We start from the raw sequence: 16,427 nt of genomic DNA, 5'->3' as shown, positions 1-16,427 counted from the left end.
AAGCCAGTGCTGTCTAAAAATAACATTGTTACTAGTTTAATGTTCGTAAAAAAGCACTTGGACACTCCACAGAAATTTTTGGCAAAATATTTTGTGGACTGGTGAAACCAAAGTTGAATTGTTTTTGAATAACATACATCATGTGTGGAGGAAAAAAAGGGACAGCTCACCAACACAACACCTCATCCCCACCGTGAAGCATGGTGGAGGGAGCATCATGATTTGGGGCTGCTTTGTTGCCTCAGAGTCTGGAAAACTTGCAATCATTAATGGAAGAATGAATTCAAAAGTTTATCAGGATGTTTTGCAGGAAAACCCGAGGCCGTCTGTCAGACAGTTTAAATTAAAAAGAGGATAGATGCTGCAACAAGACAATGATCCAAAAAACAAAAGTAAATGAACTTCAGAATGGTTTCAGAAGAACAAAATACACGTTACGGAGTGGCCAAGTCAAAGTCCAGACTTGAACCCCATTGAGATGCTGTGGCATGACCTAAAAACAGCGATTCATGCCAGACATCACAGGAATCTGACTTAACTACAGCAGTTTTGTAGAGAAGAATGGGCCAAGATTAGTCCTGATCGATGTGGCAGACTGATCTGCAGCTACAGGAAGCGTCCGGTTGAAGTTATTGCTGCCAAAGTTGGGGCTACAAAATATTAAATATGATGGTTCACTTATTTTCCCCCTTCTGTTATTGTATGCATACTATCCTTGTTAAAATATGAAAACCTATAAATGTTTGGGTGGTTTTAGTTAAAGCAGACACTGTTTTTTCATCTGTGTGATTTTGACAAAGATCAGATAACATTTGATGGTGATTTTATGCAGAAATGTGAGAAATTCCAAAAAGTTCAGCCACTTTTTCATACCACTGTAAACCTAAATCTGAGTTGTGCATAATGTAGGAAACCAAGAATAAGGAATAAATGTTAATACACTCAAGTAAAGCTATGGAAACATGAGGGGTATATGAAGTGGATGCTGGGATACACACATACACATAAAGTAGTGGCCTCTCTTAGCCAATTGGATGCCACGAATGCTAGGTAATAGCCAATGGCAGAGCAGCTAAACGTATGTTACGTTCAGTAAACTCTGGGAGCTGTGATTACCAGCCATAATGTATTTTTGCCTTTTTTATTCTGAAATTCTTTTCTAAACAAGACGCAATATTTTCCCGTTGAGGCGTGTCTTAACTTGAAAATTCTGCATGTAGAGACGTTCTTAAATAGAGGTAACACTGTATTTAACTCGTTGCCTGCCATTGATAATGACAGACGTTCGATTTTATTTAAACTGGGACGACTACCTGTAAATGCTCATGTTACAGTGCCATTGACGCTGGACGTCCGATCCATTTTGACTGGGAGGGCTGACAGCAATCATTCACTGCCGGCCTTTCCCAGTCAAAATGGACTGGTGCTGTCAATGGCAGTCCATGAGTTACTTTGTAAATGAGTACCTATTGGAAATATAAGGGATATGGAATACAGTACACACAATGATTTATTTGTGTGCACTAACCACTAAGGTAAGTGAATCTCCACCGATTGGTCATGCTTAATTTAGAAGACAGACTGGAATTGTTCTCACATCACATAACTGTCACTGAATGATGGGAAATCTGCCACCGCCAAATGGATTTACACAAAGGCACAAGGAGGAAGCACAAGCGGCGAGAAAAATGAGTAAGGCACAAACCCATCAAACAGTTGGGACAAGACAAGACTTGCAGGTGAACACGCTGACTCAAATTCCCGGGAAGTGTAAGGAAGCGTAATATGAGAAAGAATGAAAGCGAGATTGTGAAAAAAAAAAAAAAAAAATGGCCGGGAAAGTTCTTCCAACCACCAACAACTTTTACCTCGCACACTTACTCACTTTGTACGCGGTTAAAATCAGCTCCAAGATGTTGCGAGAATCTGTTGCCACGACTCCAACAGTGGCACCGGGAATGAGATTTGCATAGTTCTGTGAAATGGAAGGAAAATCACCAAAAGGATGGTGGTTGTCAACAATACTTGAACGTAGTCTTACAAAGAGGCACAGTCTTGAAATAGTTTTAACAAAGAAAAATACAGGCCAATAGCAGAGAGTTGGGAAAGGATTTGTTCACGAATCAACTATAAAATGTCCTCTTTGCCCTTTAAACATATTAGCACATGTGGTTAAAATATGCTTACTAGCACTGTTTTAGCATTGTGAGAAATGCCTTGCAAGCCGCCAGGCGTATAAAGCACTTATAAACCTTGATATCAGTGAACCCCAGTGTTGTTAATAACGGCGTTAGAATATAACGGCGTTACTAACGGCGTATTTTTCTTCAGTAGTGAGTAGTCTAATTAATTACTTTTCTCATCTTGGCAATGCCGTTACCGTTACTGAGGCGGGAAAGGCGTGCATTACCATGTTGGTTGACTGACGCGAGAAAAGTCTGAGAAATACGGACTCACGGAGACAAGAGAGAGCGGAGCAGGAGTGGGGAGGAGGCAAGGGAGGGTGACGCCATCAAACGCGATGCTACTATGCTAGGTGGCTCCAATAATGCCTGACTGTAGCTGATAGCCTACAAACTACGCCCACATGATGCTTCGGTAGATATCACATATATACAGAAATAGATGCAAATGACAGACACGGCTGCATTAGCGACATGTATAATAAAGAACTAGATGCGTTAGTAAACGGCCGCCATCTTAAAGCAGTAGACTTCTCAGGAAGGCTCTGTTGTAGAGAACCTTCCAAGCGAACCTAAGTAACTTTTTATCTAAAATGCTCCTAGATCAGCAAAATCTTGACTTAAATCTATCATTAAATGATGAAATAGTTTTAAAACTTACACATGTCAAAAGTAGACAGAAGGCAACTAATGCAATAACGGGAGCAATTTTAACAACTTTAACGGTTGATTCACAACATTAAATGACTTCCACACATAGCAAAGGTTACTATCTAGTTATCGCAATATACGCAACACCCCTGTGTCTAGTTTAGTTAAGGGTAAACAATTGGGCTAGGGCCAATTGTCCCAAAAAACCCTTTAAACATTGTGTGACTTTTTTTTTTTTTTTTTTTTTTTGAGGAAAAAAAAAAGAAAATTATCACCAGTTACTTTCCAAGTGACTAATTACTCTTAGGCTACGTTCATACTGCAGGTCTTAATGCACGAATCCGATTTTTTCGTGTTTTTCCGACACGAGTGAGGCATTAACTTGACAGTCTGAATGTGACAAGTCGCATAGAACTGGACCATTTCAAATCCGATCTGGGTCACTTTCGGATGTGGTTCAAATCCGATCTGGGCCACATTTTTCCAGACTGTCGCGGCGTGGTCTGTACTGTCCAGTCTCTCAAATCGGAATTTATGCAGCAATTACGTCATCAAAAAGCGAGAGAGATGCCACGGTAGCGGTGCAGCTGTGCGTTACTAGCGCCTAGCTTGCCTTGAACACGGCTTTTTAGGAAGGGTCGGGCTTGACAACAGTCATAACAAAATAAATAAAAAGGGGTTGAGGATAAGCCTGAGAATGATCGGTTTTCTGCCTGCTTTATATGAGAAACATTTCAACATTGCTTACACGGCCGAGAGTCGGGGCAAACTGCGCGTATGTGTGTGTGACATGCACGGACAGTGCATGCATGCTATCGATCAATATACTTTGAATATAAGCCTAACCTGGGATTATTTATGTCTGTTATTTGTGTCTTCTTTTTAAAAAGCAAAATATGATATCCCTGGAATGACGGATGACAGCCAGCATGTGTGGTCATTTGTTTTATATGCTTCTGCGCATGCGGGTCGTCTTGCTCAGCGCTTGTCGGACTGCGAATTAGTGTGCATGCGTAATACTTGAATGGTCTCAATGGACAAAGGCAGTCTGAACGGGCACGCCCAAAAAACAGATATGACATAAAATCAGATTCGTGCATTAAGACCTGTAGTATGTATGTAGTATGTAGCCTTACATTCAGGTCACTGAGTTACTAACGCATTACTTTTTGGGAGAAGTAATTTGTAACTAATTAATTACTTTTTTAACGCAAGATTAACAACACTGGTGAACCCTACAGTATCATGGTTCAAGTGCTAAAAAATTCTTATCAAAATGTGTTTTAAAAGGGATTCAATGTACTATACAAGTGTTTTACGAGTAACATCTTACTTCATAATTCAGCTTCTGCTTTTCAGTCACGGCAAATATCAGTAAGATATTGTTTTCCACGACTTTATCGATCAACTGACCCAGAGTTGGGTACTCCTAAAGAGAAAAATACATAACATGAAGAACAGTACCGTGGAGCGTATAGCAAAACGAAAAGGCTTTGAAAACCTGCTGTGTAGACATGGAGTATTCATTGTTGGCATCCAAGTGACACTGTCCGTCGTTGGGAATGACAATGCCGGCCATTTTACTGTCCATCCCAAAATGTGAGTCGGCATCACTGACAAACACCAGCAAACGCATGGAATCATTCCTCCAGCCTATCCTGTCCTATTGAAAGAACATTTTTGGTCTCGCTCAGATTCGCAATCAGAAATCGTACAAATCTGTCCAAGCCGAAACGTCAAGCTTACCCCGCAAACAGCTGCCTGCATGACCGCGTCGAAGCCGCACTCAGGTATGTCAACATTTGCTGACACGCGCTGCATGGAGACCATCTTGTTGAACTTGTCCGTGTTACTCGAAAGGGACAAGACGTGTTTGTACCCAAATGTTGGCAAGCAGGTGTGACCGGCGCTACTGTAATGCAAAAAGACAGATGAGTGGAACTTTAGGACATCAGTTAGAGAAGATGTGAGGAAAACTGTCCAGGTTTCTCTTACCTGCAAGGGTTGGCGAGCTCCTCTTCGGTGATTTTGATGTAGGGCAGAACAGGTTTCTCCACAAAAGAACCAAATCCCATTCTAAATTTACTAGTAAGGTTGGCCATCTCCTTGGACAGAGTGGAGCCAAGATTCTTAATCATGTTGAGATCATCATACATAGACGCGGACAAGTCCATCAGGTAGTAGAGGTCCACTGGATAGTCTTCAGTGTGCTGGATTTTCACTTGAAAAGTGACCTGACTGCCTGTCCAAAAAACAATCAACATGAGAGCCAAAAAAGCTATCTCGGAACATGAAAATTCCCTACCAGGTCGGAGCTTGAGCGCCATTTTCTGGGGGGAAATCTGCGTCAGGTTCATGTTGCCACGCTTTCTCCCAAGCGGTTGATTCTCGAGGATTTCACTTTTGGAAATGGGAAACTCCAATAGGCTCCCTGCGCATCCTTTTTCAAGCAAACGTTCCGGTGTGTCACATCTTTCACTAACTGACAACCAGTTGGTGAAATTCTGGGAAATGAATATGAAGTAAAGCAATGAAAAACACACATTTGCAACAAAATTTACAGTTTGCCTACCTCCTGTGTACACCAGGCACAGTGTGGACCAAGTTGGAGACATACATCACATGTGGCAGCACTTTCAGCTGAACATGAACCTGCAGCAGGTACACATAAAATAATCACTTTCAAACAGATGTGCAATTTCAAAATATGTAATGTAAATTCCAGTTTACTGTATGTTACTAGGGGTGTAACAGTACACAAAAATCTCGGTTCGGTACGTACCTCGGTTTTGAGGTCACGGTTCCATTCATTTTCGGTACAGTAAGAAAATAAAATGCAAAATATAAATGTGCTAGTTGTTTATTACACACCTTTGTGCTTTCAACAATAGGAACATTAGCCTATAAAAAGCTAGAATTCTGCTCATAAAGTAGCGGGTATTTAAAGATAATCCAACAACAATTTGCCTTTCAGACCCGGCGTATTGGTCAGCTTTCTTTCTGAAAGAAAGAAGAAAAAAGATCTGTGCTAAAGGGAAAAGCAATCCCAATAACAAAGATTTTAATAGAGATGTCCCGATCGATCGGGTCCGATCACGTCATTTTTAAATATCGGAATCGGCAAAAAAATATCGGACATGCCTTTTTTTAATATATATATATTTTTAAATTATATCGTTTTCTAATTGTATTTAAAGTTACAAACATAATATGTTACACTCATCCAGAGTCTTTAGTTTAGGCTTAAGGTAGGGTTATCTAATTTTTCCCTATAACGGTAGTAATTAATTTTTAAAAAATGTATCACATTAAATATGTAACGCAACTAACGCATGCGCTGTACGACCCATTCACGTATTGTTGCGCTCAATCTGTAACGGCGCTGTTTTGCCTATATAGAGAGATAAAAGGCAGCGTAAATGAGTAGAGTGAATTTTGGCAGCCTTTGGAGCCTTTCTTTAATTGGCTAAAACCTTACAATCCCTCTCCCTACGATTAGAAATATCAAGGGAAGCAATGTGTGATAGCAAGGTAGCAATTGATCTTTTTCTTAACAGCTTATGTTATTTCCCAATGCAGAGAAGACATATCAATTGGTAGGACTACGCACAGTCATGGTTCCACTTCCCATCATGCATTTGGGCAGGGCTACAGTTTCATTTACTGAAAGCTCAACAAATACATTAGATGGCAATATTTAGTCACAATATACAAAGTCACAAGTCTTTCTATCTGTGGATCCCTCTAATAGAAAGAATGTTAATAATGTAAATGCCATCTTGAGGATTTATTGTCATAATAAACAAATACAGTACTTATGTACTGTATGTTGAATGTATATATTCATCCGAGTTTTATTCATTTTTTTCTTAATGCATTGCCAAAATGTATATGATCGGGGAAAATTATCGGGAATGATTGGAATCGAATCGGGAGCAAAAAAAAAAGCAATCTGATCGGAAAATATCGGGATCGGCAGATACTCAAACTAAAATGATCGGGATCGGATCGGGAGCAAAAAAACATGATCGGAACAACCCTAGATTTTAACATGTATTTTACAAGTGAAATGCTTCAATTAATCATTTTTTTTCTTACGAACGGTTTTCAAAAGCTTTACTGTTGGATTTTCTCAAATTAAAGCGCCACACAGAAATTAATTTAATACTGTAAGCAGGATCTGTGTATTATTTAATTACAGGTGTTTTAGCTAATTTCAATTTATTTAATTTAAATGGGCTATTATTTACTTTATTATGTGTTTATATTTTACAAATGTGATGTAGTATTCATTTATATTGTATATTTTATGTTGTATAACTTTAGTTCCTATGTGAATATTAGTTACTACTTGTTTTGTTGTGGTAGGAGGGCTTTGTATTGAACACGGTGCCGTGTTGGTTAGTATTATAGCAGAGAAGACAGCAGTAAATCAACAAAGACAAGTCAACTGTGCCCCTATCTACCACTCAAGAGATCTGATGGACTCAAAAAGTGGGTTACGATTGCATATTAGTTTGAAAATCGAACTGATCCACCGTATTTTTACACGAGTGACTTCCGGTCTGCCCGATCCTAGCTACCGGTAGTAGTATTGACGCAGGAGGGTCGCGTCTCGCGTCAAATAATAAACTGCGCCTTTCTTTTCGCGTGCGTTGTGTTGAGCCGCTTCTGGGACGCATCATACACGTGGCCGCACTGCGACTGGTGTGCATTGGCTGATTGACTTTAACGCTTGCGTTTCATTGCGTTCTCGCGGCGGCCACGTTGTCGCGCCGTTGACGTTTCTGGGTTATACTGTCCTACCGTGTTGGTCCTCATTATAGTAGAGAAGACGGAGTAGATATAATCTACACAAAGAAACTGTAACCCAATCGACTCAGCCTCGAACAGTAAGGGTTACATTACGTCACAAACACGTTCGATACGCCTCCGTTCCGAACCGAGCACCACGTACCGAAACGGTTCAATACAAATACATGTACCGTTACACCCTTACAGTATATGTTACTGAAATTTTTCCCATTAAAATGAACTGAAACAGCACTAATCCATTGCAGCATTCATTGGTGATGCTTTTAATAAAAGGAAAACTAGACTGTACTACATAAGAAAAGATGGCTGTCACAATTAATCGACAACTAATCGATTATCAACTTAAAGGGCCAAACGTATTATATTTGATACATTTTTCTACCTTCTACATAAAAAATTGGATATTTTTTCTGCTAACAAAAAACTGATTTATGCAATTAGATACATGCGTTGTACAGATATTCTAACAGGAAAAAAATAATCTTTGAGAAATGTCACCCAGTGTATGAAATATGATGCCAATTTGTGGGAAAAAATTGGGGGTTTTGGTTGGAATGTTAAGTAATATTTTTCTTTCTTAGTTATTTTATTGCATGGTTATCTATATTTAAATTATATATTAAAAAATTAAAAGGAAACTGCATATACACTCTGATTTTTGCTTTGTAAAACGACACATCGTTAAATAATATTCATAATCCCAATTTTTCTCAGCATGTAGTTTTTGGTTCAAATGTACATATACAGCCCAGAGTATAATACTAAATAACGTGATTTATATATATGAGTCGATAAATCGAATAATCATGAAAATAATCGCTCACCCAGTCAAATGGATTAGGCATCTGTGTCTGTCAGTGACTTAAAAATACTGTCTACTGAAATCTCAAACATGCTGATTGCTGTAATAAATGGAGTTTCCTGGTCAACATTGCATTTTCTAAGGTCCAGTGGGATCGATGATAAATACACAGGCTGACAACAAATGACATAATAAGCTGCATGTGCAGGTAGTCGTCGCACTTGAACTTCTTGTTTGCACTTGACACACAAAACGCATATTAACCTTTGATAGGGCAAGTAACTATTTTTGCTACACTGTAAAAAAGAAAAAAGTTACAATTGCAGTAAAATACTGGCAGCAGTGGTTATCAGAATTCTCCCTTTAAAATAACATGAAAACCATACAGTACACGTAAAACGGTGTAGTAGTTTAGTAACAAAATTTTACATCAGATTTAGAAACAAAAAAAATTACTGAAAATCCCATAACCGCCAACTTTTTCCGGTACAACAACAGTTGTATAGTATATAAATACATATGAATGACTAATTTTTATTGTCTTCTGTCGTTAACTTGACTGTTGACAGGGAACATATTACGGTTTTACTGTGTTTTCAGTGGTATAATTTTGTCAACCACAGCTGCCAGTATAATACTGTAAATTCATTGGGTGTTTTTAACAGTGAGGAAAAACAAAAAACACAATCACAAAAAAATCCATAAAGAACTGGTATCCAATTATGTGGACATCACATTTTCGGTCATGTAGGCCACAATATGAACATTTGGTTGCAATAGTATTTTTGGGATAAATAAATTATGAATTAATTAAATGTTAATAAAAACTATTGAAATGAACAAAAACATATATACAAAAATGGCCCCAATAACAATCTAAAGATGTAGTGACAAAAAAACCCACAAAAAAACAGTACTGAACTCATTGCCTGCCATTAGAAACAAATTTACTGAAAATCCCACCGCCACTACAATTTTCGTCTTCCAGTAAAAATACAGTTAAACATATGAATAAAATTTAACTTTAGTTGATTTTACAGTTTTGCTGTTAATCTGAATAGGAACATTTTCCCGGTTTTTCCCTTTTATTTTTGGTAAAATTCTGGCAACCACAGCAGCCAGAAGTTTACAATAAATACAACATTTATTGTTTTTATTTGTATTATTTTTGTTTGTTTTTAAGACTATGATTAAAAAAACAACAACAACAACAAACAGCAAATGAAGAAATGGCAACTATATTTGTGCACACCACATTTTTAGTCATGTTGGCCACAATATGGATTTATTTTTGTTTGTTTTTAAGAGTGATTAAAAAAACAAAACAAAACAAAAAAAAAAAAAAACAGCAAATGAAGAAATGTCAACTATATTTGTGCACACCACATTTTCACTCATGTTGGGCATGGGCATTTTCAAAGTATCGGAATTGGCAAAAAATATCGGACATGCCTTTTTTAATATATAAATATATTTTATTTAAATCGTTTTCTAATTGTATTTAACGTTACAGACAAAATGTCTTACACTCATCCAGAGTAGTTTTGGCTTAAAGTAGGGCTATCAAATTTATTGCATTAACAGCGGTAATTAATGTTTTTTAATTAATCACGTTAAACAATTAAAGCATGCGCCGCACGACCCACTCACGCATTATCGCGTTCAATCTATAAAGGCGCAGTTTTATCTATATATATAGCTAAAAGGCAGCGTATAATTAGGAGAGAGAATTTTGACAGCCTTTGGAGCCTTTTTTTATTTGGCTAAAGCCTTCCTTACAATCCATCTCTCAGCAATTAAAATATTGTGAGAAGTAATGTGGGGAAGATATGTAGTAGTTGATCATTTTCTTAACACCCTATGTTCTTTCCCAACGCAGAGAAGATATATGAATTGGTGCCCCTACGCAAAGCCATGGTTGCACTTCCCATCATGCATTTGGGCAGAACAGTTAAATGGGTGCAGTATCATTTACTGAAAGCTCAACAAATACACTAGATGGCAATATTTAGTCACAATATACAAAGTCACATTTATCCTTTAAGAATTACAAGTCTTTCTATCTGTGGATCCCTCTCACAGAAAGAATGTTAATAATGTAAATGCCATCTAGAAGATTTATTGTCATAATAAACAAATACAGTACTTATGTACTGTATGTGGAATATATATATTCGTCCGAGTTTTATTCATTTTTTTCTTAATGCATTGCCAAAATGTATATGATCGGGGAAAATTATCGGGAATGATTGGAATTGAATCGGGACCCCAAAAAAAAAAAAGCAATCGGATCGGGAAATATCGGGAGCAAAAAAACATGATCAGAACAACCCTAGTTGTAATATTACTTTTGTATTCGTTTTATGAAAAAAATACACAGTAAATCAATGAAATGTTCATTAAAACTAAATCTTAAAATGAAAAAAGAATAAAAACAGAAATACACATTGGTTATGAAGCCCAATAACAGCCTAAAGTTGTTGTTTTTTCCCAAAGGAAAAAGATTAGTCTAACTCATTGCCTGTCATTGACATTAATAGACGTCCACTTAACTGCGAAGACTGGTTGTGAATGCTCATCTTTCAGAGCCAATGACGGTGGAGGACGTCAATTACTGGCAGTCAAAATGGATTAGACGTTTAGCACCGTCAACAGCACCCAATGCGTTAAATGTATGACCTATAAAGGCTTAATCCACGCTATCCACGCAAGGTTGTGCACTCACCTTCCACAGTGTTGATCCAGTAGCGGAGAATCAGGCCCAGTAGGAGAAGCCCCATTTAGTAAGTCCGTGACGTGACTTCAACTTGTCTCATATTTACACGCGTGAAAAGGCGTCCGCCAGCCTTATTGTGCCTTCTTTGCAACTCCAACGAAGGTGGAGCGAAGGAGACGCGCCGTCGTGCACTTTTACCTGGGAGAAGAGGAGGAGGAGGAGGAAAAGAAGGTGAGTCGCGTCTCACCTGGCCTGCCTTTTATATCCACTTCCGCAGAGCGAAAAACTTGTTAACATGAAGAATCTGAAAGTGCACTGTTTTAATGAGGAAGCTTTAGAAAAAGGGAGAAGGTTGCTCAATGTCGATAAGTCCAACGCACGTACACGGGTTAAATTTGCGACTGAGATAAGCATGTATCATGATGAAGTGCGCATTGGTTTGTGCTGCCATTGACGGCTTAAGACGTCCAATCCATTTTGACTGGGGGGGTTGTCAGCATAGGCGGAGTTGGACTTTTAGGGCAAGGGGGGCACAACATGTTGATGAGCCAGAAACGCAGTGTCAGTAATAAAATTAACTTACAAGAATATTCATAATAATAAGTTGACAATGAGCGTTTTTTGTTTACAATCATTCTTGAGGGGAATTCTAAATCAGGCTGCTTAGGCAATACTTTTCGCCAAGCTCGTCATCCATTGAATATGGCACGCCCGCCGATGTTGTGCCAATGTAGTTACCCCAGTCAAAAATTGTATCCCCTGGGCAGAGCCATATCGAGGTATATTTGTGTCTTTATTATTCAATCAAAAAAAGTTGCTTAAATAAAAAAAAAAAAAGTGTTTCAATGCAAAAATAAAATTTAAAACTAAAAAAAATGCACGGGAAAGCTATTTTTATTTGATTGAATTTTTTTTTTTTTTTTTTTTTTTGATTGAAGTAACTTTTGGGATTGAAGTAATGTTGATATGTGTTTGGGCCACATTTTGGCTGGGACGTTTTTGTCTTTATTATTCAATCAAAAAATAAGTTGCTTAAAAATATATGTTTTTCAAAAAGAAAAATCACTTCAATCAAAAAAAAATTTGAATTATAGAAAACGTTTCTTTGTGTGAAAAAATATTTGAGATTGGAAAATTTGCATTTGAGCAGTTAATTTTTCATGGAAAAACTTTTCTTTGACTGAAGCAATCCTTTTTGTGTTTGGGCCATATTATGGGTAGGACATAGTATTTAAATCATTCAATTCCAATCATTCAATCGGAAAAAAAAAAAAAATCAATCTAAGAAAAATGTCATTTGAAAAAATAAAATTGCCCTGCCCTAATTGATTTTTTGTTGTTGAAAATTATATGCAACGCAAATGACCATCCAAGATGCTAGTCACATGATCTGTTCGAAAAATAATTTTGACCCATTATAAAAATATATTTCTTTGTTCATTTCATTCATTTTTGTTGCAGTTTTATTGCTTTACAAATTTTATATATATACTATACACAGTGTATAGCAAAGTCAATTTCATGCAATGACACTTTTAAGTCACCAGGAGGGGCCTGCCCCCCCCTTAAAATCCGCCTATGGTTGTCAGCTATCATTAAATTTCACTCTGTCAGTCCTTCCAGTTTAGATGAATTGGACGTCTATCGTTGTCAATGGTCGACAATGATTTAAAGCAACACTTGGTAACTTTTCAGATTGGTCGATTTTAGCGACGCCGGTGGACAAAAGCGGTACTGTTTTCCTTACCATGGTAACACACCAGGCATGTCTACAGCGTGTCAGCGATGCCGGCACAACAACGCACCGCTGACGCTCACCGTCAATTTAAATAGGACGCGTTTTACAAGCAAAGCGTCTGTGGAGTGGCTCGATCGGTTCACGCGAGGATTGCAAGATCGTACGAGAGTAACGGGTATTTAAAGATAATAATTCAACAACCATTTGCCTTTCAGAGCCCGTGTATTGGTCAGCTTTCTTTCTGAAAGAAAGAAGAAAAAAGATCTGTGCTAAAGAGAAAAGCAATCCCAATGACAAAGATTTTAACATGTATTTTACAAATGAAATGCCTCAATGAATCATTTTTCTTCTTCTTATGAATGGTTTTCAAAAGCTTTATTGATGGATTTTCTCAAATTAAAGGGCCACGCAGAAATTACTTAATTGTGTAAACAGGATTTGTGTATTATTCTTATTATTAAATTACAGGTGTTTTGGCTCATTTCAATTTGTTTTATTTATATTGTCTATTATTTATTTTATTATGTATTTATGTTTTACAAATGTGATGTAGTATTCATTTATATTCTATATTTTATGTTGGATAATTTTAGTTCCAATGTGAATATTAGTTCCTACTTATTTTGTTGTGGTAGGAGGGTTTTGAATTGAACATGGGGGTACTGGTGCGCACCGCGCCGAGATTAAAAGCAGAGTTGATACTGTGCTGCCGTGTTGGTTATTATTATAGCAGAGAAGACAGCAGTAAATCAACAACTACAAGTAAACTGTCACTCGATCTACCTCCAGCCTCAAGATATCTGATGGACTAGAAAAGGAAGGTTTACGATTGCATATTAGTTTTAAAATCGACCGGATCTATTGTATTTTTGCATGGGTGACTTCCGGTCTTCCGGTGGGGTTGGCGGTGCGTCCCCTATTGGCATCCCTGAAGGCCGGTTGATGGGTGCGCGGGTGGCCCAGGGGACCACCCTGGATGGCTCCTTTGCTGGGCTGCGGGAGGATGGATGGGCTGCGGGGGATTGGCGATGGGGCGGCATAGGGTTGGTCGCCAACGGGCTTACACTCACAAGGGATTCACACGATTACTGGGTTCTAGATCACAGAGCTGATTTGTGTACACGCTACCTCTTTCAATCATTTAGCTTATAGACTCCCCCGCCCCCGTCCCCCTCTTTCCCTGGTCAACAGGCCCCCCCACATGGTGTCAACTGGAAATACATCTAGCTGACGATAGCACCAACATTTTAGTAGTTAGTCTAGATCAAGGTTCACTAAATCCGGACCTCGGTGCCACTTTTCCTGTCGTGTTTTCCATGTCTCCCTCCTCCAACACACCTGAATCAAAATAATCAGGATCATTATCAGGCTTCTGGAGAGGTTGCTGATGACATAATCATTTGATTCAGGTGTGTTAGGGGAGAGAGACGTGGAAAAAAGTGACAGAAAAAGTGGCACCGAGGTCCGGATTCAATGAACCCTGGTCTAGATGTTCAATGTATTTCTTGTTGTAGTTTGTGTTTTTCTGTCTTCTCTTGTGTTTCTTTCCTTTTGTTCCCCCATAACCCCTTCCTGTTCACTGCTTTGTCATAATAAACGAGGTATGTTGAATGATCACAATGGGAGTATGTCAGACTCTCAATGTGAAAAATTAAAACTGTTCAGACCATCCGGGCACTTAGACTTCCATTCTCCGTGTCAAACAACTGAACAGCACAGGTTTAAAAAATAAAAAATAAAATGTTTTGAAAATATTGTGTAAAGGTTGAAAAGTTACCTAGTGCTGCTTTAGGTAAAAGTTAATAGTATTGTGCGTTTCCATAACTAGAGTGTATTTCTGTCAATTAATTTTCAATGCATTAATTTAGTTTTTAATGCACAAATGAGTTGTCTGACAACCACCAATAAAAGTATAAGAACAAGTAATTTTGTTTCATTAACATTTTATTAATTTATAAATGTATTCATTAACAATTATACAAAAGTCTTATTATGGGCTTTTCTGTTTATATTTATTTTTATTTGAATGTATATATTTTTTTTGTCATCAACTTTTAATTATAATTAAAAATTACATAAAAATTGATTTATTATTATAAATATATTTAGGTTAATGGTAATTGTATCGAGATTGTTGCATTGACGCAAACATGTTCTTGCATAATCATTTTTTTCCCTCTAAGTGTTTGTGTTTTTTTTTTTTTTTTTCAAATCAAGATTTTTTTATTTTTTTATTTATTTTTTGTGCAATTAAAAATTATTTTAAAATTATTATTATTATTATTTTTTTTAAGTGTCATGGCTGGCAACCGATTCAAGGTGGACCCTGCCTCCAGCCCGTAGCTGGGATAGGCTCCTAGTGAGTATCCTAGTATCCTAGTGAGGATAAGCAGCTATATTTCCTACAATCCTATTGCGTTTAAAAAAAAAAAAAAAATTGTGGCAGTTTAAAAGTCACTGACCAAAAAAAATCAGTTGAAAAAAAAAAGTCTTGACACAGAAAATGAAAAAATATTTGTTGGCCAGTGTAATTGAAACCTAGCTTCTACATACAGTGGGGCAAATAAGTATTTAGTCAACCACTAATTGTGCAAGTACTCCCACTTGAAAATATTGGAGAAGCCTGTAATTGTCAACATGGGTAAACCTCAACCATGAGAGACAGAATGTGGGGGGAAAAAAACTGAAAATCACATTGTTTGATTTTTAAGAATTTATTTGTAAATCATGGTGGAAAATAAGTATTTGGTCAATACCAAAAGTTCATCTCAATACTTTGTTATGTACCCTTTGTTGGCAATAATGGAGGCCAAACGTTTTCTGTAACTCTTCACAAGCTTTTCACACACTGTTGCTGGTATTTTGGCCCGTTCCTCCATGCAGATCTCCTCTAGAGCAGTGATGTTTTGGGGCTGTCGTTGGGCAACACCGACTTTCAACTCCCTCCACAGATTTTCTATGGGGTTGAGATCTGGAGATTGGCTAGGCCACTCCAGGACCTCGAAATGCTTCTTACGAAGTCACTCCTTTGTTGCCCTGGCTGTGTGTTTGGGATCATTGTCATGCTGAAAGACCCAGCCACGTCTCATCTTCAATGCCCTTGCTGATGGAAGAAGATTTTCACTCAAAATCTCTCGGTACATGGCCCCATTCATTATTTCCTTTACACGGATCAGTCGTCCTGGTCCCTTTGCAGAAAAACAGCCCCAAAGCATGATGTTTCCACCCCCATGCTTCACAGTGGGTATGGTGGTCTACGGATGCAATTCAGTATTCTTTCTCCTCCAAACACGAGAACCTGTGTTTCTACCCAAAAGTTATATTTTGGTTTCATCTGACCATAACACATTCTCCCAGTCCTCTTCTGGATCATCCAAATGCTCTGTAGTTAACAGCAGACGGACCTGGACATGTACTTTCTTCAGCAGGGGGACACGTCTGGCAGTGCAGGATTTGAGTCCCTGGCGGCGCATTGTGTTACTGATAGTAGCCTTTGTTACTGTGGTCCCAGCTCTCTGTAGG

General features: G+C 37.9%; 1 protein-coding gene across 2 annotated transcripts in view; it reads right to left on the bottom strand.

Moving 5' to 3' along the window:
- itgb6 (integrin, beta 6) overlaps positions 1–16,427 on the bottom strand; it is a 47,266-nt gene that overhangs the window by 15,926 nt on the left and 14,913 nt on the right. Inside the window, exons 2-9 of one of the 2 annotated variants that reach the window (XM_057851565.1) lie at positions 11,177–11,365; positions 5,407–5,486; positions 5,140–5,338; positions 4,830–5,076; positions 4,581–4,746; positions 4,336–4,497; positions 4,168–4,263; positions 1,886–1,975 (exon numbers count right to left, since the gene is read on the bottom strand). In XM_057851565.1, the coding sequence (XP_057707548.1) occupies positions 1,886–1,975; positions 4,168–4,263; positions 4,336–4,497; positions 4,581–4,746; positions 4,830–5,076; positions 5,140–5,338; positions 5,407–5,486; positions 11,177–11,231 (1,095 nt within the window). In that variant the 5' untranslated portion in view covers positions 11,232–11,365. Of the gene's footprint in view, positions 1–1,885; positions 1,976–4,167; positions 4,264–4,335; positions 4,498–4,580; positions 4,747–4,829; positions 5,077–5,139; positions 5,339–5,406; positions 5,487–11,176; positions 11,366–16,427 lie in introns of those variants that run through there. The other variant, XM_057851574.1, reaches the window with a different exon arrangement.

This window comes from Corythoichthys intestinalis, chromosome 1 (genome assembly GCF_030265065.1).
Source record: "Corythoichthys intestinalis isolate RoL2023-P3 chromosome 1, ASM3026506v1, whole genome shotgun sequence".
Taxonomy (NCBI): domain Eukaryota; kingdom Metazoa; phylum Chordata; class Actinopteri; order Syngnathiformes; family Syngnathidae; genus Corythoichthys; species Corythoichthys intestinalis.
The sequence above is the reverse complement of the archived record's forward strand: the minus strand, read 5'-3'. Positions and strand labels throughout refer to the sequence as shown.